The following is a 22,990-nucleotide window of genomic DNA, read 5'->3' as shown; positions in this document are numbered from 1 at the left end:
GAGAAACTCTACAACCACTAGCTAGATTCTTCAAAATATTCCATGTTCGACTTGTCATTTGACTCTAGTGCTTTGTCGAGCCCCTCTCGGACATTAATCGCCAGCTCCGCTTTGGCACTCGACTCGGTTTTGCCGGGTCGGCACCGACGCCGCCACAATCATCGGCAAGAATCAATGCTTTCAGGATGGAGCCCTTGAACCGCCAATCCGAGCTCTGGATTCTCGTTGAAGATCCTATTTTGTGTCCACGAAGCAGCGCTACTCGTTTCCAAGACGAAACTTGTCCGTGTAAGCCCCACTTGAGGAAAAAGAGGTTCAGATGAGTATATATAGGCGATCAAGATGAAGTCCTCCGACATCTCATCAAGCCTCAGTGCCTTTCACACCACTATACCGTCATATATATCCTTCATACCTTAAACTCATATCAGACACCATGGCTAGTGCGGCATGCTGCAAGTTGGCTCCCGTCACCGCGGACTACACACCCCTTGGGAAATATGAAGTTATTGCTGGCGTAAACACCTGTAAGAGGAGCTCCCCTTGACCAGACTCCAGAGATATATCAACAGCTTTATTGATACATCACACCATAGACATCACAGGACCTGAGGACGCTACTAAGGGAATTGTCGATGTCTACGACATCTTCGGTATCTGGCCTCAGACCATCCAGGGTGCTGATCGTCTGTCCGCCCAGAGCGGTGCTCTGGTTCTGGTTCCCGACTTCTTCGAGGGCAGCGGCCTCAGCATGAATGTGATTCCCAACGATACCGAGGAGAAAACGAAGAAATTGCACGAATTTCTCGCCACCAAGGCCAACCCCGAGGCCAACGTAGCCAAGATTTTGGCTATCCGCAAGGAGCTGTCTGAGAAGTACCCTGCCATTGAGGGCCACTGGGGACTTTTCGGCCTGTGCTGGGGTGGCAAGCTGACTGTTCTGGCTTGCGGAGCGGGCAACGAGGGCGTTGGCCGACGATTCGAAGCCAGCGGAACTGCTCATCCTGGGTGAGTCTTCATCATCTCCTGCAAGAACGCAACGTTTTTGCCCTTTTGTCTCTGCTAACAAATGTCAACTCGAAATAGTATGCTTGATGAGGCTGATGCCAAGGCCCAGACGGCTCCTCACATCTTGCTTGCTTCCAAGGACGAGCCCGCCGACAAGGTTGCCTTGTACAAGGAAATCATGGGCGACAAGGCCGAGGTTACCACCTATGAGACTATGCACCACGGCTGGATGGGCGCCAGATCTGACCTGAAGAACGAGGAAAACGTCAAGGAGTATGAGCGCGGCTACAAGCAGGCCGCCGATTTCTTTGCCAAGCACCTGTAAGCGGATGGGTTAGTCATGGGAACGTTTTTGCAGCAAAGGTCGCGATGATGAAGGAACTTATACCCATAGCTATCTTGAATCTTGATATGAACTTCTTGTATGCCTTTTGATCTGGTGATGTGTGAGGTAGGAATCAGCGTAGAGACCGTGTTGTGGAAATTGGAATAGGCTGAGGAGTTGAGTGGTCAGTCGGCGAAACTTGCCAACTTTACTTCGTCGATTTCGGTGTAACCGAGCGTGGCTTTCTCGCTCACTTTAGCATTATCATTATTGCTCTCTTATGATGTCAATGATAGTTGCCCCGGGTTTGATAACTCTTTCTATAGAATCATGTTTGCGCATGGCTTACTGGCTGATTCATGTTGTAAGCTGCAAGCCAAGAATAAGCCTCCTGAAAATACGGAGGTAGTATTATCGGCGAACCAAGCAAAGGCATGCACAGTTACGTAACATTATCCGAGCGCTAGGCAATCTTGCAAACGATTAATACTCATCGTCGGAAAGAGTACAAACCTATGTTCAGAATAAGTGCAGTTCCCAAGTTCGCAACAAGCTATATACAAAACGGGTGCTTGGCATATTTTGGCTGATAGGCTAGGCCAAATATTTCGATCCCAGGTGTGGAGGTGTAAGCATAAAAGGAAAACTACTTGTAAGAGCATTGGTTTATACGGAATACATCCCTGCTTATCCTACAGAAGTTCTGCGCTAACGGAGTAGATGATTCGGAAATAGTTACTGTAGAGAACCGTTTTCTCAGATACAATTTGATTCAGATTTCACAATTGGTGTAAAGCAAAATGGCACACGACTCTTGATGGTATACGAGGCAGTATATTGTAAGTTCATTTTCCTGTCATGAACGTTGACGCAAGTGTTAAAGAGCGACCTTCCGTACTAGCTGTCAGCTATTTCTGCGAATATTACCCCTTGCGTTCTTTATGTAATGGTCCCGGTGAGGATGACATACTTTATAATATCGAAAACTGGGTCTCATTTTTGAGCTTATGGATGTAGAAGTGTATCGAGTGACGACATATTGGCTTGGCTATGGGGTTCGCCAGTATATTAGTCGCTGAAATAATCCATGTCGTTTCCCTTCGCTTCTGTTTCTAGAAAATAGTGCATGCGCTAGCCATATAGGACGAGATACTCAGCTCAAGCTTGGGCTTATGTGTCATGTAACCTACCTGCATGTAGGGTTGGACCGGTATACGAGACGGACCACTGAGAATGTGCTTGATTGATCTATGTTAATTGGACTATGTCATTTGTACTACATTTGTAAGCCCCGTACCTCCCGAGTGTATGGTAGGTTGGTCAATCGTAGAAGTGAGCGATGTACCACTACCTGGTTGTAAGTAATCTTTGCGCATGCCCCAAATACGCCTAATATAAGCACAATACTCGACAAAAGAAGAAAAAGTAAGACTGAAACGGGCATAATGATGACTACTGGATACTTATCCGGATTTTGTTATTGTACTGATACCTGATTTGGCTGACTTCGAAAGTATAGCTGCGATCTTTTAAGACTAATCTTAGTTGCGTGTATCACAAATTAGCGTATGATTGTAAGCTGTTTTAATTTTATCTCGCTCTCTGCGTTTTCCTTTTTTACCTTGAGTTACTGTTTTGTATTTATGTATATCCAATGATGGAAATTGAACTAGTAGTATAGACATATCTACGTACACTTTCATTTCATTTCAATAGACTACATTAATCCGCCAATTGCTCCACTCCTCCAAGTGAAGCATAGACTGTTGACTCTGGGAAGAGCAGGACCTGAATTAAATTTGATTTCACTGCATCTCCACGCCTATCCAGTGGATTACTTGCCCTCAGTCCATTACTTTACACGTACTCGACGCACATTGTCACATTAGCATATTACGCTTTTACAAGTTTGGAGAGATCGACAGGCTTGGCATAGACTGCTGTGATTACTGTAGTGAGTGGGCGGTACGAAATAGTAATACTACTACTGGAGCAAGACAAGGGTGAGAAAGGAGACGCTGCCAATCATATACAGATTTGGCAGTAGTAATTTTATTCCGCCAATTATCGGGATACGGGGAATCCAAGGCAAGCCGCGTATGCATGTATACATAGATGGACGCCTCATGAGTCTGACGCTTTCATCTCCTGGTCTAACAGTTGAAACTGATTTTGTTCGTTTTATGTCCCAGCTACTCCAGCCAAGCCTGAGATTCCGTCATGGTGCGTCAAAGTTCTTGGCTGAACCGACGGTCCGTCTGACTACCTTCCTCATTGAGAGGTAACAAGGATCGGGGCCTAAGTGAATCAGACCTATTGTCAATTCCGAATGCAAACGAATATACCTCTTTGACGTGAATTTCAGAAGCTTTGCTCAAGAGAAGGCTTCCAAAAGCTGGAAGGGCGTGGGGAGCGTGTTCGCCAAGCGTAGTTCAGTCTTGGCTCTGATGAAAATGAATATAAAAGAAGATTTCTGCCCTCGTCGTGACAAGCAAAGTGAAGAAAGAATCGACATAGCCAACTCTTCATCCGTTCAAACCTCTCCTTCACTCTTCCGATACTCAGGATACTTTCTATCAAAATGAAATTCTCAGCCACTCAATTCCTCGCCATTCTGGGCCTCGCCGGCTCTACTGTGGCCGACTTTCATGTTTTAACTGGCCCATGCTCTATTGCCCCTGGATGGGGCGGCTCCCTTTCAGACGCCACAATGGCATGTCCATCTAATTACTACAACTGCGACTGCTTGCTAGACGGAGACCGCGCCGGTCATGTCATTAGTGGAGAGACCCCAACAGTTGGCATCACCACCACGGGGTCCAACTACTTCAAGCTTGATGGCATGTGCGGCGTGGGCAACATGGACTTTTATCTCCAGGATGATGGTAGTTGGCTTTTCTATATTTCTGGCGGAGACGGTAGTGTACAGGGCACGTGCTATAACGGAGACAACAGCATCAAGGACTGCAACGGCTTCAGCGCGGCTTGCAGTTTTAGCAACATTTTAGTTTGCTATTCGTACATTTGCAACTGATGGATGACTGGACGTTTGGTGCCTCTGTAAATAAGGACATTTTCCTGAAAGCTTATGCTCGCTTGTGGGCGCGTATGGAGGAACTAGGTCTTTGGATGGACTGGATACAGTTTTGGATATCTTTCATTAAATTAATCTAGCTACGGCAGCCGCTCACAAACTGATATGACATGAAATAAAAACCACAAGTTGGATGCTGTAATAACCAGATGGTGAAGAGCTAGTATAATTCGACAGGAAAGCGTTCCTCGGTGATTAGACCACAGCATTTGGATTATAACTAACAAGAGAGTTAAATAGCGTCGGCAATACTGTGGAATTACATCACTATCAATGCATTTACATGTATGACTCTCCATAGAGCTGTTTATTAAGTCATCGGCATATCACGATCTTTCTTTCCATTATGACATTTGGTCTTCTATCTTGCATAACATGTTAGTAGGCATATATCTATGCGACCAGTTGGTGAAGCAATTGAACATTGAAACACATCCATTTAGAACTTGAGTAACTAAGTTTTCAATATTGTCCAGAGTTTACACAAGAAGTTCGTATAGAAATGGCAATGCAACACGCTAGACTTGGTTGATCGCCGAGATACATCGGATATGTTCTATACAAGGCCCAATTTATTGCACTAAGATATTGCCAGTACACATGTGGCAAGCATCATTGACATATCGTTAAAAGTCTAAGCCGTGAGCACCTTCTCAAATGGTTGGCTTATCTGAATGGATTGCGTCTCGGCATGGGGATATCAAGACGTCACACTACTTCTCAGACTTTGAATATTTAAGAAGACCAAGGAATATATGGTAGAAAATCCCTTTTTATTGATACCTTAATAAAATTCTATTCTCCGTGGTAGATCAAGAGTCCCTAATGTACTAACTAATAGAGGGAACTTTGTCATCATGAGATCCCCGCTGTCGCCACTCTAATGGCTAGCTACTCATGCATCCAGAGAGTGTGTACGACCGGGGTGTCGATGGTACCAAATTTAGGAACAAGTGGCCTGGGTTTTCCGGACGCCAAGCAGCCTTGAAGGACTCTAACGAGCTGAGAGAATCTTAATCTGGACGTCTATGTTGTTAAAAAGGAAACGCAGCGTTGATGGCACTGGGGAGACCATATATGCTACCCTCGACACGCGAGTTGAGAAGACATTGCATCCTATTGAAATACTTAACTATGAGCAACGCATGGCTGGTCTGCAGGATGGCATTCGAATTGCGCAGACAGCGGACTTTCGCCACAATATCATTGGATTTGATGTTCAAGACATCATCGGCCCAGTAAGTGCTATCTGCACTCGCATCAAACATATAGAATCACGAGGTCATGGATGGCCTGACTTCATACTTCCAATTGGCACCACTGTTATCTTCGGCCGAGGTTTTAGTGATCTGATTAGGCCTGAGAAATCGCTGGCGCTCTGAAAGGAATGGAAAGCTGTGCCCATCAACAAAAATTATATGACCACTTCTATTTCCACGCTACAAAAGCTGTACCAACAGCGTCTGCTTAAGAAGGAGCAGGGTCTGAGATCAGGCGAGATAAGCAATGTTATCTGGGCGTAGCTTAACCATCCATTTAAACGTTTGCGAGTGTTTGAGGAGAAGCAACAACAACACCGGAGCTGGAGACTATCACATACATTCTGTACAGTTTCTCGTTGCAAAGTGGCTATGGATTTCATGGAGGCTGCACCTTATGCGTCAAAGATCGATATCTGTAGACGTGATGACACGACGAGAAAGGAGCTGTGGTTTTCGGTCATGCTCCATCTTTGAGTCTCAAGAGCGAGGAAAATTTATCAATTTACATCCAATCGACATCATCTAATCGACAAGATGAGGATCCAGACGGAGCATTCAGGGTCGAGCTGAGCAGCCAAGGAATGCCGCATCCTTCCCCGGCGAGTCCAGCCGTGAGCGAGACGGTCAGATCTGCGGAGTTAACAGTAATTACACCGTCGAGTATTGAGGGATCCCCGGAGTGTTGGAATGCGAGACAATAACAATAATGGAGAGGAAATTACCACAGAGGGCAACAAAAAGAGTAAAAAACGGAAAATGTTTGAGAAGACTTTTAATAGATTTGTCGATTAGGAAGTGGGCCAACCTGATCTCGTCGAACTTTAATATCACATATGCAGAGTTATTCATTCGCAACACCTTGTACAAACATTAAAGTATAGCTTTTGGTGTATCATAGAGTAGTAAGATATCAAGAAAAAAAGGCTTAGTCTTAGCTTTGTATTACTGTTCAATTCTGACAAGATAGCAAATATTGGTGGAAGTTTGATACTCGTTACTTTTTCCACGAGATATTTTGATCGGCTTCAGTAGCGCTGACTTGGAGTGGGCTCCCGATGCTTACAGGCAAATTCTACAACCCTAAAGATCTTTGTCCTGCGTGAAGCTACAGGCGTATGCTAATGTTGACAAGGTCGTAGGTTCCCAGTGGTGCTGTTCTACATTCGCTTCCATACGGACATAAAGCTGGAAGACTTCGAAGTTTCCCACCTTGTCTATCCCCCGTATTATGGGTTCAACTCTAGAGTTATACTCGTTATTACTTGAGCCCACGCATTATGAAGAGAGAACTTGGGCCTCAAGATGAACGGCTCATCCCCGCGATACCAAGGTCTTTTGGACTGCCTATTAGCTTATTCTAATTTGCATGGGTAGGCTGGCTGTCTATCTATTGGATAGTTTCAACAATTGTATTGCTATTATACTGGCAGTGTTTTCATCGTATGCAAACTCTCTTCATACATATTCCTCTCAGCTAGCAGTCTTATGCCGCAAGTCCGTTTGCTGCCATAAATAATAAACTATACCTAACTTCCAAAACCACTATTGCCTTATTCACGGCCATAAGCAACATACTACCTCTCATTCTACTTAGTGGCCGGGCCGCCAATATCATACTTCTATACTCATATACGAAAACGATTTAGGGTATGAGATATATAGACAAAGACTTCTACATAATTCTACTTCCACAAAGAGGTCTATGTCTTACTTTAAATAATGAAATGAATGGAATTGAGGAATCTATAAAATAATTAAAATAGGAGATTACAGTTAAAAAAGAAGATAATGAGGCCAGCCCTGCTTTATGCCAATTTCCTCACTGCGTGTACACGCCGAATCACATTCTCCTGCTCAGTATTGCCAAATCCATTTTCCGAAGAAATAAATCCAATACTCCTAAGATAGCGTACATTACTCTTGACTGCCGCCTGTGCTTCTTTATACTCGGTATATTCCACGCCTTTATAGTTGATGGCGTTTTGTGGTACGCCGAGTTGACGAAGAAATTTCTGTACCGTCCACAGCGGATGCTTGCCACCGACTTCCTCCAGCTCGGCTGTCGCGCGCTCAAGCCATTCAGACCAAGGTACCGGCTTGCACGGGGTTTCCAGCTCAGAATTGACAAGGTCCCAGAAAATTGGTATGGGCATGCCGCTTCCAGAGATCAAGAATGGCGTGATTGCACTGTCGAATATCTGATGTAGAATGCCTGAAGCGACGGAGCTGACGTCTTGGATAAAGTTCCAATGCTCTTCTGGTTCTTCGGGATATGCGCGAAGGGACGAGGCTGCGGCCACAACGCGCCAAATGAAGTCGTCTGTGTTGGCGACGCCGCCGCTCGCGCTCGCGCCGATTATCCGCCCAGGTTTCACAATCGACACTCGGTTCTGGTTGGAGGGAAGATTACGGGTAATCTTCTTGATAACCTCTTCGCAGACGAATTTTGTTTGGATATATGCGGTGGTATCCCTGAGAAAGACGGCAGGTATAGCCCGATGATCGTCGGGGTTTGTGAAGGCTCCGCCTGAGACAAATACAAACTTTGGTTGGGTAGGTGATGTTGCAGCCACCATCAGTAGGTCGACGGTCGAGTTGACATTGGGAAGGCATAGTGTATCGTAGGTGGCATGCCAATTGACAGAAGCTCCGTTGTGGACAATGGCATTGATGCTGCTCTCTGACTCGGATAGCCCAGAAAGGCGTTTCCATTGGGCTTCATTGAGACCAAGGCGAGCCTCGGAAAGGTCGCCTAGCCAAATTTCCAACTTATCAGCGTCTTCTTCACGCCACCAACCTGCGATTTTGGCCGTCTCTTGGATACGCCTCATTCCGTCGGGTACCGATTTTGAACGAACGTGGGCAACAACAGATCGTACTGCCGGATTTCTTACCAATTGTTTCAGAATCTCAGTGCCAAGGAAGCCGGTGGCACCGGTGAGAAAGATGGTCGATTGGTTACGGATCGTAGTGATAGGGTTTGCCTGCAAAGCGTGTGGATGTGATATCCAAGATGCCCTACAAATGGAATTGATCTTGGCTAGCAAATCGATGCCTGACGTTGGAGAGCATGGTACTGTAGTTTCGTCTTCCAGAGCTGTCTCAATCAATTTTGCCATATTGCTGATTGTTGTGTGATTGCCGCTAAAAGATTGTTCGATAGGTACACCGAAGTTGTCTTTTGCCAGCCTTAGAATGCTAATGGCTTGGATTGAATCGCCACCAAGCTGAAAGAAGTTATCATCTGCGCCTATAGTCTCTGCAGGTATATCAAGAATAATTGCCCAGTGTGCTAGGACCCATTGCTCAAGGGAAGACGAGCAATCGCGGAATGGCGGATGTTGGCTGGCCAGATACCTTCCAAGAGTCCCAGTAGAAAGCTTCATGGCCGTATGAAGGAGGGCTGCCTTGTCGATTTTGCCGCAGCCATTGAGTGGCATGTACTTGACAGGGATGATGTATTTGGGAACCATATGAATTGGCAAAGCAGCGGTTAAATTTCTACCGAGGTGGGACAGATGCTGTTGCATTTTGTCATTGGGTGGTACCAGTTGAACAGCTGCAGCTTCGATAGTGATTGTTTTATCTTCAAAGGCGACGAAGGCGATTAAAGATTTGTCACTGTCGGTTATCATCACATCAACTGATACTTCTTTAACTTGAGGAGTAAGGAGCTTGATCTGAGCCTCGATCTCATAGGGCTGCACCTGTTGGCCTCGAATCTCGACTTGCGCATCTTTTCTGCCAACATAATCAATAGATCTGTCGGCATTATACCGAACTAGATCGCCCGTCTTGTAAAATTTATGCTTTTCACTGGCTTGAGCGTCAGAAAGCCAATCAAAATGATCAATAAACATCTCTGCAGCCTTTTTAGAGGTACCGCCCAGCGCGTGGCCCTGCAGTACGAGTTCACCCACGCACCCAATGGGAGCGAGTTTATGGTGGTTATCAGGGGCCACAATCCAACAACGATGGACCTCTTGTAATGAGAATTCACCGTTAAGCCTTGGTTCGATCGGCTGAAGATCAACTTTAGCCGCGTGGATCGCTTGCCGTGCGTCCCACGGGCTTGTCACAGATATGGTTGATAGCCTTTCTTCTCCTCTAGCATTTCGGAGTTGTCCAAGAACGTAATCAAATTGCTCAAGGAGAGCATCAGCCTGAGAGCCGTGAAGGAAATCTGAAGAATAGATTAAAGCTAGCTGCATGTTATCCTTGAGCAACTGACACTGGACAATGAGAGGATACATGTAGTCGAAACCATCACCAAGCGGTGCGCCATCTTTCAAGTCTTCAACAACGGCGGAATGAAGCACAGGCAGGGAGGCGGCATCTTGCGCTGACAGATCAGACTGAATGACGAGGAAGTTTGTAAACCTGCAGGCATCCTTGGCAGAGGCGCTGATTCGCGAGATACTTGGTAGCCCATATTGCTCATGAACTGCCATTTCAAGAGCCTGAGTTTGCAAATCTTGAAGGAAGCTTGAAATAGTTTGCTGCTTGTCTAAGCGGACTCGGATGGGAACTGAGGCTTGTGCAGAACCCGGCATCTCATCGATACCCTCCACTGGGGCTTGTCTGCCCGAGACAGCTGTGCCAAAACATACATCATCGGTCCGCTCGTATTGTGCCAATATAATTGACCACACAGCTCGGATAAGCGCTGTAGAGCAGTTTGCGGATCGAGGGAAGTGGATTAGCTTACTCGTCATACTATTGGCCTTATTTGATGCTTGCGGTTTGTGCGATGCGATGCGCATGGGGAATGTGGTGCGTCTGGCGCCGGAAAGCTGCGTGGACCAATATTTGCGTGCAGCATCTCGGTCAAGATCCATTACATACTGGATAAAGTTGCTGTATGGAACTAGAGATGGCGGCGTGCTCTGGGTATAAATAGCCTGCAGCGTCTTGATCACCATTGAAAGAGTCTGCCAATCGAAGATGGCATGATGGATGTTTAACGCAAAGTAAGTATCGCAACCTTGAGAAATTATTGCATACTCGCAGAGGCGCGAGCCATATGCCATACTAGTATTCTTTTGTGACAGGGTAAATGAGCAAAGGTCAGCGTAGTTGTGAGACCAGGCAACTGGCTCTTTGATGACTGCCTGAACTGTAGTGCTTCCTGAGAGCACAAGCCGTGTACGGAGATTCGTAAAGCGAAGTACGGTTTGTTCCCAAGCCACCTTGAAGCGATCAATGTCGATATTGGAATCGAGGCGATATATGTGCTTTGAGATGTAAGAACCAGGCTGTGCGATGGTCAACGCCATCAAGGTTTGTTGAAAATCTGTACAAGTGTATATATCATATATTTCCGCTGGGTCTGAGAGTTTACATTGTGCCATGACCGCCTGCTGGGCATCGGAACTATCATCGATCGGAATGAGACTGAATCGCGCAACTGACTCGTCTTTTCGCACTGAGGAGCTAAGTTGGATGGATTCTGCCATAGAAGAAAGGCGAGGATTGCTGAAGATTAGCGCCACTGAAAGATTAATGTCGTGGCGTCGGGCCAAGGAGACGAGGTGGATTGCACTGATAGAATCACCACCAAGCTGTAAAAAGCTGTCGTGCTTCCCAATGGCTGTTGGATCATCCATTTCAAGAACCTCGGCCCAAAGATCCCGTAGCTGTAGCTCTGTCTGGGTTGTCGGCGACTCATTGTCGCAGACGTCAGGCGCAAAGCGTAGGCGATCTTTAATGGAGATGCCGCGGCCATAATTGACCAAAGAGCGACGGTCTATTTTACCAGATGCCATCAGCTCTGGTTTTCCTTCAAAAATGAGATAGGACGAAGGAATCATGTAAGTGGGCAGACATGTGGCTATTGACGAGTTCAAACGCGAAATAAGTTCTTTTTGTTGCTCAGATGCGCTTTCTAGAAGGCGGAAACTCTGTGACAGAGTAGCCTCGCCTTCAGTATACCAGAGAAAAGCAAGAAGAACATCATTGGAACTGCCGTCATCTGCTTTAGCAACATCAACAATCGTCGCCATATTATGAGGAAGGAATCCCTGAATCCGGGATTCGATCTCACCAAGCTCGAGGCGCTGGCCATGCAACTTGACTTGTGTATCCTTCCTGCCCATGAATTCAAATGTCCCATCAGCGTTACGCCGAACCAAGTCGCCTGTGCAATATAATCGTTTCTTATCTCCGGGAAGCCAGTCAACGTCTTCCATCCAGTTGGCCGCGACGTCGTCGCTAACATTCAGATATCCTCGGGCAAGCATAGGGCCCTCAATTAGTAACTCTCCAACACACCCCACAGGCACAAGCTGCCTATAGTTGCTCGGTTCAACGACCCAAAAGGCGCTGGACAATGGTCTACCTAGGTTTGTTGATCGACCAGAGCGACCGACAGTGGGATTCCATGCGCAAATGGACGCTTCAGCCGGTCCATAAAGGCCATGCAGCTCGACATGATTTACCCAGCGGTCTGCGCACTTCTGGCTAATAGCTTCACCACCTAGGCAAAGAACCTTTAAGCTAGGGACTTCCGCAGGGGAGAGCAGGTCAGCAACTGTGGGCGTCAAGAATACCCAGTCAGCCTTTGTAGACCGTATAGCGCCTGGTAAGTCGTTCACTCTGACATGATCTGAAGGTATACAGAGACAGGCGCCACGCATAAGCGAGACAAGGCAGTCTAAGATTCCAACGTCGAAAGTGTAGGCTGAAAACTGGAACACTCGTGTGCCAGGTCCAATGCCAAGGTCAGCGCCGTATGCGTCGCTGGACGAGCAAATGTTATTGTGCTGGATGACCATGCCTTTCGGCCTGCCTGTAGAACCAGACGTAAACAGGACCACACATGCATTCTGGGGCTTGACTGTTGATGATGCTATCGCGTGGGTTGGATCAGGTAATTCGGAAAGTGCAGTCTCATCAATGAGTAAGACTTCAACTCCGAGACCGTCGAGTGCGTTGGCGCATGTTGGGCTAACTATGGCAATGCTAGCTTGAGTGTCGTCGACAATGCCTCGTAAACGAGTGGCCGGAGCAGATGGATCAAGAGCAATGAAGGCTCCACCGGCCATCAACACGGAAACCATGGAAATCACGGCTGAAACAGATTTGGGCAAACATAAGAGGACAAAGACTTCGGGACCAACGCCGCGGTCTTGCAGTTTTATCGCTAGACGCGAGGCCAAAATCCCTACTTGGGAGTAAGTAAGCTCTCCATCTGAGGACGCGATGGCTATATCGTCTGGCCTTGAAAGTATTTGCTCTTGAATGAGCCAGTGTACGCACGTCTCATTAGAGGGGCTCAGTCGAGTTGACTCAATTGCGTGTTGAAACTCCCAGGGGCTGAGGAGGGAGACTGAGCCTAGAGGATCCTTTGATGACTCTATAGCGAAAAGCGTTTGGATGACTTGATCCAGATGAGAAACCAAAGCCTGGACTTGACCTTTAGTCAATATTGTAGAGTGGTAGAAAATGTTCAAACTAAACTGATCCGGAGATAAGCTGGCAATGATTGCCAAAGGATAGTTGAAGTAGCCGTCCATAGAATCCAACGTGAAGTCGTTTGCAGATTCATCAAGAGTAAAGAGGGCATCGCCTGTATCATCTGTAGCGAAGACTGCTGGCGGTTGTACAACAAGGAGACTTGAGAAGTCACAGACCTCTTTGGTGTATGTACTGATTTTGGATATTTTCTGGAGCCCATATTGCTCATATGGAATCATGTTTCCACTCAATTTTTGGACATAGTGTAGGAATTCTGATATCGATGCTCGTTTATCTAGGCGCACTCTCAGCGGGGCCGTGGCTATCATGGCTCCAGATATCATGTCCGCTCCTGGAATTGGCGCCTGACGACCTGAGACTGTTACTCCAAAGACGGCTTCATTGCTATCGCAATACCTTGCGAGAACAATAGCCCATGCTGCTCGAAGGATTGTCGCTTGAGTGATAGATGTCTTGGCAGAACTCGTAAAAGAAACGGATGAGCGATAACACTGGCTTTTAGCTTCATGGGGGCCGGATGGACGAGGTGGGAATGAAGCTCGCACTGCCCCCGAAAGTTCTGTCTTCCAGAAAGAGACAGCAGCGTCCCCATCAATCTCCTGCGCATATTTTATGAAGGACGAGTAAGGGCGTATGTCTGGAATGCAAGTGCCTGAGTATGCCCGATAGAGGACTGAAAACATAACTTTCATTGTCCATCCATCATAGATGGAGTGATGTGCACACCATAAAAAGTAGTTTTCGCCTTTCTCAGACACAATGGCGTACCAACATAGAGGCGTCCCGTAGCCCATTTTCGAGTTACGTGGCGATTTACCCATCGAGTCGAGATTTTCGTTCTCGGCAGATTGCCATTGACTGTCATTGTTAAGAACAATCTGGGTCGTAACACCGTCCAATAGCACGATGCGAGTTCGAAGATTACCACAGACCTCCACAACAGTGTCCCACGCATTTTTAAATCTCGAAATATCTGTGGATTTGGACATCCGGTGGACATATGTGGCAACATAGGAGCCAGGCTGCTTCGCAGCGAGAGCTATGAGACCCTCTTGGAGGGGGGAACATGGATAGGCGTCTTGAATCGTTTGTCCTTCCTGAAGGCCGCACTCTTGGCGTATCTTCTTTCCCAAAACCGACCTTAAACGTGAATCGGATAATAGACTGAAAGCATCCGGAGTGGATTCTGTAGCGTCTATATTGTCGTCCTGAATCAAGGTAGCTTTTGAAGCCACGGCTGATAATCTAGGGTCATCAAAGACGTCCTTGACGGTGAATGCAATTCCGTCTTCTTTGGCTGTTGAAACTAGGTACATGGCCGTAATCGAATCACCTCCAAGCTGGAAGAAAGTATCATCCTTGCTAATTGAGTTCATTGGCACATTTAGTATTTCTGCCCAGATTGTCTGCAGTCGCTTTTCCATCTCAGTTTCCGGTTGGCGTCTTATTCTGCTTGATAGTGAGTAGGCAGCTCGCTGATCCTGATTTAGCGAAGATAAGTGTTCATGCAGCAGCTTCCTATCCAGCTTAGTAGAAGTACCAAAAGGCATATATTTACAGGGAATGAACATTGTGGGAATCATGTATCGGGGCAAGAGAGCACTGAGCTCTCCGACTAACGCCCCCAATCGATCTTGCAAGGCCTCATCAGATGATAAAAACAGCTTTTCTGACATGTTTGACCGGCTGCTTAGTGACTTTGTTTCGCCATTGGCGCAGAAGTAGGCAACAAGTTGAGAACTATTATGGTTCTTGAATACGTCGACAGCCACCTGGCGGGCATCAGCCAAAAGCTGCTGGATGTGAAATTCAACTTCAGTGGCTTCGATACGAAGACCATGGATTTTGATCTGCGTGTCCTTGCGGGCTGAAAACTCGATGGTTCCATCGAGATTGAAATATCCGAGATCGCCCGATTTATAGCACTTGCTCCAGTGTGTCTTATCTGGAAGGGGCATCCATCCAGGAGCTTGTACAACGGCAGTATTCGTACGATCTGTGTCAGCTAAGTACTCTTGGAGTAGAGTAGGTCCTTGGATGACGATCTCGCCAGTTGTTCCAATTGGTGCAAGACGATTATGATCTTCCGGATCCACAACCCAACAGAATGCACCAACTGGGCATCCAACTGTAAGAGGCGACTCATCAATAGACCTCCACTCATGCAGCGAACTGAACACACAAGTCTCTGCAGGACCCCAGCCGTTGACGAGACGAAGTCTCCCAAACCAAGCAGTCAATACATCGCGGGGAACTGCTTCTCCTGCCAGTAATAAAAGCTCAAGCCCCTGGATGTTATCTGGGCTCAAAGTCCGGGCGAATGATGGCGTCAAAAAGGCCCATGTAACACGAGAGTCTTGGATAAACTTTTCAATCTCATTAATACGGCTATATTCCGATGGAACACACACACAGGCACCTGCAATAAGAGGAGCGATGATTTCGCCAATGGAGAGATCGAACACAAATGCGGCGAACTGGAGCATTCGGACTTCTGCTGTCAGACCAAGCCTCTTGGCGATTGCTTGTTGGCTTGTGCAAACAGATCTATGCCGCATAACTAGGCCTTTGGGAGTACCTGTGCTGCCAGAGGTGAATAGGACGTAAATCGTACAGTCTGGAGAGACGCTGGTGATTGGTCCATGCTGGCTATCTTCGAGCTGTAGTAGCTCCTCGTCAAACTCGGGTGTAACTTGAACTATTGAGTCGACGAGACTAACGCAAATCTCACTGTTTGCTGGTGAGCAAAGAGCAAGCCTTGCTCTTGTTTGACTAACGATTTTTTCAAGGCGCTGAATTGGATGTGACGAATCAAGAGGCACCCACGCGGCGCCAGCCTTGTTGATGGCTAGGATAGATACAAAATGCCATTTCGATTTCTCAAAGCACACATGTATGAGCTCATTAACTTGAATGTTATACTTGTGAATGAGATGATGAGCGAGACGATTGGCTGCTTGATCGAGCTGCATATAAGTAAGATCGCCATCCCAAGCATGTATAGCCCAGGCATTTGGCGTAATCTTGGCTTGTTTCTCGATCAGCTGGTGGATACATGAGTCAATAAGATTGGGTACATCACTGTTGTATGTAGTCGCAAGTTCAAGATCAAAAGCGGATGAGATAGGAATAGACTGAAGGCTCAAATCATCTCCAGATGTGAGCTGGTGGATAACATGGCTGAGGTGACTGGACAATGCTTGTACCTTTCGTTCAGTTAGGACCTCGGAATCGTAGGCTATTGCAATTCTCAAGTCGTCTTCATAGATATGGGCTTGCACGACGAGAGGATAGCTGAAGTAGTTTGCCAAAGAGTTAGACAGACCCTCTGTCTCGCCGGCACCAACGAGCAAATTTCTTGTATCCTCAGCAGATGAAACGTGCCTCATTGGTTGAACGACCAATAAGCTGGAAAATTGACACGCCTTATAAGCGTTTTCCCCTAATTTCATAATGCATTGGAGGCCAAATTGCTCATATGGAATCATTTCGATAGCAGCCTCTTGGACACTTTGTAAGAAGTCTGATACAGGCTGCTTGCCGTCTAGCTTGACTCGAACCGGGACAGTTGCAATTAGAGGCCCGACAATCTCAAGTATGCCTGGAACGGAGGCTTGGCGCCCTGAGATAGTTGTACCGAAACATACATCATGGGAGTCACAGTATCGACCCAGGACGATCGCCCAGGCAGATCGAACAACGGTCGCTACAGTAACACTGAGCTTCTCAGTATTGATGAAACCGATAGATCTTTCCAGAAAGTGCGTGGCCCCAGGTCTATCAGATACACTGCGCGAAGATGGAAACAGTGACGGCTCAGCATCTTGCAACTGAGAATTCCAATATGAAGAAGCCTCTTCCACGTCCATTTGCAGAACGTAATGGATGAAACGCGAATAAGGAGCTATTTTGGGAATGTCCTCTGCCAAGTATATCTTATGCAAAGTTTTGAGGACAATTTGCATGGACAGACCATCAAATACTGTGTGATGTAGTGCCCAGAAGAAGTAAGCATTTCGCTGCTCATCTTCCACAAAGGCAACTTCACAGAGCGAAGAGCCGTAAGTCATCTGAATCTCACGAGCGTGGCTCAGAACAGACTGGAGGTTATCATATTGCAGTGAACTCCAGTCCAGCTCATGACTCCAGACAACTTGTATGCTTGACCCTTCTGATGTATGAATGATGCGAGTGCGTAGACTGGAGCAAAGCTTCATCGTTTGTTTCCATGCTGCTTTAAAGCGAGGCACATTGACGTGAGCGGGAAGTCGATATAAATACTTGGCAATATAAGAGCCAGGCTGCTTCACAGACAGCGCCATGAGGCCCTCTTGTAGTTTCGTGCAGGGATACGCATCCTCAATCACTGTAACTTTTGGCAATGAGCACTGATGCCAAGCTTCAGAGACGACTGCCGTGACATCATCGGCTGAAAGCATGCTAAACGGTTGCATGTCTTCCAAGATGACAGAGGCGTCTTCCGTAATGGCGTTTGCCATTTGTTCTAATCGAGGATTCTGGAAAATGACGGCAACAGTAAGGTTCAAGCTGTGGCTTTGGGCTAATGATGATAGTTGAATGGCAGATATGGAGTCACCACCAAGGCGCAAGAAGCTATCAGCTTTGCCTATATGAGCAGGACTAATGTGAAGAATTTGAGCCCAAAGATCGCGTAATTTCAATTCCATTGGTAGAGTTGGTAGCACGTGTAAGCTTTCATTGGGAGTAAAGCGTAGGCGATCCTGCAAAGTGAGATAGAGAGCGCTGCTGATGAGGGACTTGCGATTAATTTTGCCTGTTGCAGTTTGTTCTGGCACACCATCATATAATAGATAAGACGAAGGAATCATGTAAGAAGGTAAAACCTCGCGCAAAGACGTATCCAGGTGCGTAATAATGGCCTGTGCTTCGTCAGATACTTCATCCACAAGGGAGGCCGGCGAGCTGGATGTCCCTTGAGAGCACCAAATGAAGGCTAGTAAAGTACTCGAGGCCTTTTCGTCTTTTAAAACATCAATAATACCACCCATCGTAGGCGGCAAGAACTCTTGAACCCGGGCTTCAATTTCACCAAGCTCAACCCTCTGGCCGTGGATTTTGACCTGCGAATCTTTGCGGCCCATAGAACTGAAAGTTCCGTCAGAATTTCGGCGCACCAAGTCACCCGTCCGATAAACCCTCTTTGGCTGGTTACGACCGGGAAGCCAGTCAACTGCATCCATCCAATTCGCCGCAACTTCGGCGCTCACGTTCAAGTATCCGCGGGCGAGCATTGGACTTTCGATAAGAAGCTCACCAACACACCCGATCGGGACGAGAGTCCGCGGATTGTTGACTTCGACAACCCAGAAAGCACTTGCAAGAGGATGGCCGAGGTTCGTCGAGCTTCCTGATCTTCCCAGCACAGAGTTCCAAGCACATATGGACGCTTCAGCTGGGCCATAGAGACCATGTAAGCTAACATTGTTAACCCATCTATCAGCACAATATTTACTAATAGCTTCGCCACCAAGACAGACTGTTTTCAAGGTGGGAAGATCGGTGGGCTGAAGAAGGTTGGCAACAGTTGGAGTAAGGAAAATCCAGTTTGCTTTAGATGCATTAATGGCACCGGCAAGATTACTTAGACGGTCATGGTCGGAAGGAATGCATATACAAGCGCCTCTTATGAGTGATACAAGGCAATCCAAGACACCAACGTCAAACGTATATGCTGAGTATTGAAACACTCGCGTGCCAGGGCCAATACCAAGACTAGCTCCGTAAGCACTGCTGGAGGAGCATATACTGTTATGTTGGATGACCATCCCCTTAGGCTTCCCTGTGCTGCCGGAAGTGAAGAGAATGACACTCGCGTTATGAGGGCGCACCTCGGTTTGGATATCCGCAACGTCTGGTAATGTCGTAACAGCTGCCTCATCTACGGTAAGTACTTGTATCCCCAATGACTCTAGCTTTGTTTGATGGCACGGGCTGGCGATCACCAAAGCAGCGCCTGTATCGCCAAGGATGCCCTGAATTCTAGCTTCTGGTGCATTGGGATCGAGGGGAACAAAGGCACCTCCAGCCATTTGGACAGCTACCATAGATATCACGGCCCAACAACTTTTCGAAAAGCATATAGGAACCAGTGATTCAGGCCCAACACCAAGTTCTTGTAACTTCGCCGCTAAACGTGCTGCGTATGTGCCAACTTGCGAATAAGTAAGATTTCCATCCCAAGAAGAAATAGCAATCTCGTCGGGATGTGAGTTGATCTGATCTTGAATCAGCCAGTGAGTGCACGATTCTGTAGCAGAACATAATTGAGACGCGTTGACAGCTTGCTCAATATCCCAGGAGCTGAGAAGAGAAATCTCTCCCAGCAGGCCGTTTCTGTTGAGAAGTTGTTGCACTACGTGCTCGATTTGGCGTGATAGGGTTTCCATTTGAAGCTCGGTAAGAACAGCCGAGTCGTAGAATAGACGTTGATAGACTTCGGTTTCGCCAACGCTACTGATGTTTACCAAGGGGTAGTTGAAATAGCTTCTCATGGACCTCTCTGTCTCTTCTTGTTCAGTTTCAGACTGCAATAGAATGGCCTTTTCACCTTCTTCCGTAAAGTTCCGAGTCGGCGGTTGGATGACAAGGAGGCTTGAGAAATCGCAGGCATCTTTAGCGTCTTGACTTAGCTTGCTGATGTTTTGGACTCCGAATTGCTCATAGGGCACGGTGGACGAGGCTCGAGACTGGACATTGTTCAAAAATCTGGCAATAGGAATCTGGTTATCTAGTCGAATGCGGGATGGAACGGTTGCAATCAGGGGGCCGGCGATCGATTCAACGCCTGGGACCGGGGCCTGTCGTCCTGACACAGTGGTACCAAAAACGACATCGTCGGTGTCGCAGTACCGCGCCAGCACAACGGCCCAAGCTGCGCGTACCACTGTGGCTTTGGTAACAGAGATGCGAAACGACTCGGGAAGCGTAATGCGGGAGTGATAGACTTCAGTTATACCTGGCAAGCTGTCCCGTTTTGCGGAAGGGAATTCAGCTCGTTTAGCCCTAGCTAGCTCTTGCGTCCAAAATTCAGCTGCCTTTTCAGTATCCAGTTGAAGATAGTAGCTGACGAACGAGGAATAAGGCTGGACTGGTGCTGTATGCTGATTATGATAGGCCGAATGCAGCGTGTTAACTATTATCTGCAATGTCCAACCGTCGTAAATTGAATGATGTGCCTCCCAAATGAAATATGCGGTGTCGTCTTCGTGTACTATCGTTGCCGATGAGAGAGGCAACCCATAAGTCATCTTGGACTTCTCAGATGGATCGAGAATGGAGGCCAGTGTTCGACGACTTTCAGATAATCTCCATTGACTGCCGCCTTGGATAACTAGCTGTAGTGATACACCATCTACGATTACAATTCGAGAGCGCAGATTGGCGCATAGATCAGCCGTGCGATCCCAGGCAGCCCTGAGTCGAGAGATGTCTATCCGTTCAGGTATCCGGAATACGTATTTCGCGACGTAGCTACCTAGCTTCTTCGCTGATAATGCGATTAGGCCCTGTTGAATGGACGTCGAGGGATAGGCATCTTCGATGACCTGTTCATCAGAAAGGCAGCACTGCTTGCGGACAGCATCGCTAAAGACTGCGTCTTTAAGGTTGTTGGAAAGCAGACTGAATGGTACCACTTGTGTCTCGGCTTCGTACGCAGTCTTGGTGGCTTTTGACGAGATTGCTAGCAGTCTTGGGTCGTCGAACAAGTCTTTGACTTCAAAGTAGATGCCCATTTTGCGGGCGCGAGATGCCAGCTGAATGGCCAAGACAGAATCTCCACCAATCTGCAGAAAATTGTCGTCTCGTCCAACAGACTCAACTGGGATGTTTAAGAGGTCTGCCCAAAGCTCCTGCAGCTGGATCTCTATGTCAGTTTCAGGCATACGCTTTGGACCGTTTTGGAGAGAGTATGTAGCTTTTTGCTCATTACTCATAGAAGCCATCAAGCGACGAATCATGTTCCTATCCAACTTGGTTGACGTGATTGAGGGCATAAAGTTGCAAGGAATGAATAATGTAGGAATCATATAATGTGGTAATGAGACCTTGAGCTCGCCCAGCATAATCGTCAAAAGCATGCGTAGTTCATCTGTCATTGCCGCAAATAAGCCATTTGAGTTGACTTTGCTTTCGTCTGATAGGCTTCTCATATCCGTATTAAAGCAGACATATGCAACGAGGTTACGAGCGCCGTCCGTTTCGTATGCATCCACAGCGACTTGACGTGCTCCCTCTAAAGTCGTGCGTATGTAATGTTCAACTTCCTCTAGTTCAACCCTCAATCCCCGAATCTTGATTTGGCTGTCTTTGCGGCCGTTAAAAACTATTGTGCCATCGGTGTTATAGTACCCAAGATCACCAGATTTGTAGAACCTATTCCAATGCTTTACATCAGGATGAGGCGCCCATGTAGGAAGCGAGCATGTAGTTGCCATATTTGTACGGCTAAGGTCTGCCAAATATTCGCGAAGAATGGTAGGGCCTTGGATGACAATTTCCCCCAAAGTGCCAGTTGGAACCAGGCGTTGATGGTTTTCAGGGCTGACAATCCAACAGAAGCCCCCAACAGGTCGGCCAATGACAAGGGGTGATTCATCAACAGAAGACCATTCATGGAGAGTGCTGAAACAACAGGTCTCAGCAGGACCCCATCCATTAATTAGACGAACTTTACCAAACCAAGTGCTAAGCACATCTCTAGGAACTGCTTCACCGGCTAATAATAATAGCCTTAGATCAGGCATATTGCTAGGATCAAGCGTTCGCACAAATGACGGAGTTAGATATGCCCAGCTGATTTTCATTTCGTATATAAAGTCCTCAAGGTTATTTAATCTCGTGTGATCTGACGGAACGCAAACACAAGCGCCTGAGATTAGTGGTCCAATAATCTCGCCTATAGAGAGATCAAACACAAAGGCTGCAAATTGTAGAATCCTAACCTCGGGACTTAGATTCAGCCTGCTGGCAATAGCAGTCTGGCTTGTGCAGACAGCACCGTGTTCCATGACCAGGCCCTTCGGCCGCCCTGTGCTTCCAGACGTAAAAAGCACGTACGCTGCATGATTCGAAGTAACAGCTACTGTTGGGCCCTTGTCGCCGTCTTCTTCCCCGGCTAACCACTCATCGAGTGCGGCATCAACCTGGAGAACGACTTCAGCGAGCTTCGAGCATAGATCGATATTTTGTGCCGATGTTAAGATTAGCGTAGAAGACGTCTGGCTTATCACTTGTCGCAGCCTCTTTTCTGGGTGAGACGGATCTAAAGGAACCCATGCAGCCCCAGCCTTATTAATGGCAAGAATAGACACAAAGTGCCATGCCGATTTTTCAAAACACACGTGGACGAAGCCTCCCGGTCTAACCTTGTATGTCTTAACAAGATGGTGGGCAAGACAATTTGCCGACTCATTAAGTCGGCCATATGTGAGGTTTTGATCCCATGAGCAAATTGCGTGTGCTGATGGATTGCGACGGGCTTGAATCTCAACGAGCTCATGTACACAAGCGTCTATAATTGTTGGCACCTCAGCGTTATATTTAAGAGCTTGCTCCAGGTCCCAGTCCGAGGTCATTGTCAAATCTTTTAGCAATACGTCTGGTTGTGAGGCAAGCTGAGTAACAATATGCTTCAGCTGATATGAAAGCGCAACGAGTTCTTGCTCAATTATCGAAAGCTTGTTGTAGATGAAAACAAGCTTGTCGCCATCTTCATGTAAATGAGCCTGGATTACTAATGGATAAGTGAAATAGCTCTCTAGCGCTTCCTCCACGGCGTTATGA

General features: G+C 47.1%; 3 protein-coding genes across 3 annotated transcripts in view; 2 read left to right on the top strand and 1 right to left on the bottom strand.

Moving 5' to 3' along the window:
* Window positions 1-185: 185 nt before the first annotated feature.
* Window positions 186-1,333, top strand: TGAM01_v206936 (dienelactone hydrolase; the record flags this gene model as incomplete). Its single annotated transcript, XM_018804308.1, has 4 exons — window positions 186-288; window positions 432-527; window positions 597-1,008; window positions 1,087-1,333. 4 exons carry the CDS (start codon window positions 186-188, stop codon window positions 1,331-1,333), a joined length of 858 nt encoding a protein of 285 aa, XP_018662423.1.
* Window positions 1,334-3,914: 2,581 nt separating this feature from the next.
* TGAM01_v206935 (hypothetical protein) lies at window positions 3,915-4,367 on the top strand (the record flags this gene model as incomplete). The annotated part of the gene is made up of 1 exon (XM_018804309.1): window positions 3,915-4,367. The coding sequence occupies one exon, from the start codon at window positions 3,915-3,917 to the stop codon at window positions 4,365-4,367; it is 453 nt and encodes a 150-aa protein (XP_018662424.1).
* Window positions 4,368-7,494: 3,127 nt separating this feature from the next.
* TGAM01_v206934 (hypothetical protein) overlaps window positions 7,495-22,990 on the bottom strand; it is a gene marked incomplete at both ends in the record, with an annotated part of 38,085 nt that continues 22,589 nt past the window's right edge. Inside the window, 2 exons of the mRNA XM_024549981.1 lie at window positions 7,495-10,982; window positions 11,031-22,940. Coding sequence (XP_024405290.1) covers window positions 7,495-10,982; window positions 11,031-22,940 — 15,398 coding nt within the window. The remainder of the gene's footprint in view (window positions 10,983-11,030; window positions 22,941-22,990) is intronic.

The sequence above is a fragment of the Trichoderma gamsii genome (genome assembly GCF_001481775.2).
Source record: "Trichoderma gamsii strain T6085 chromosome Unknown Scaffold_24.2, whole genome shotgun sequence".
Classification (NCBI taxonomy): domain Eukaryota; kingdom Fungi; phylum Ascomycota; class Sordariomycetes; order Hypocreales; family Hypocreaceae; genus Trichoderma; species Trichoderma gamsii.
Note: the sequence above shows the minus strand (reverse complement) of the source record. Positions and strands in the feature narration are given on the sequence as shown.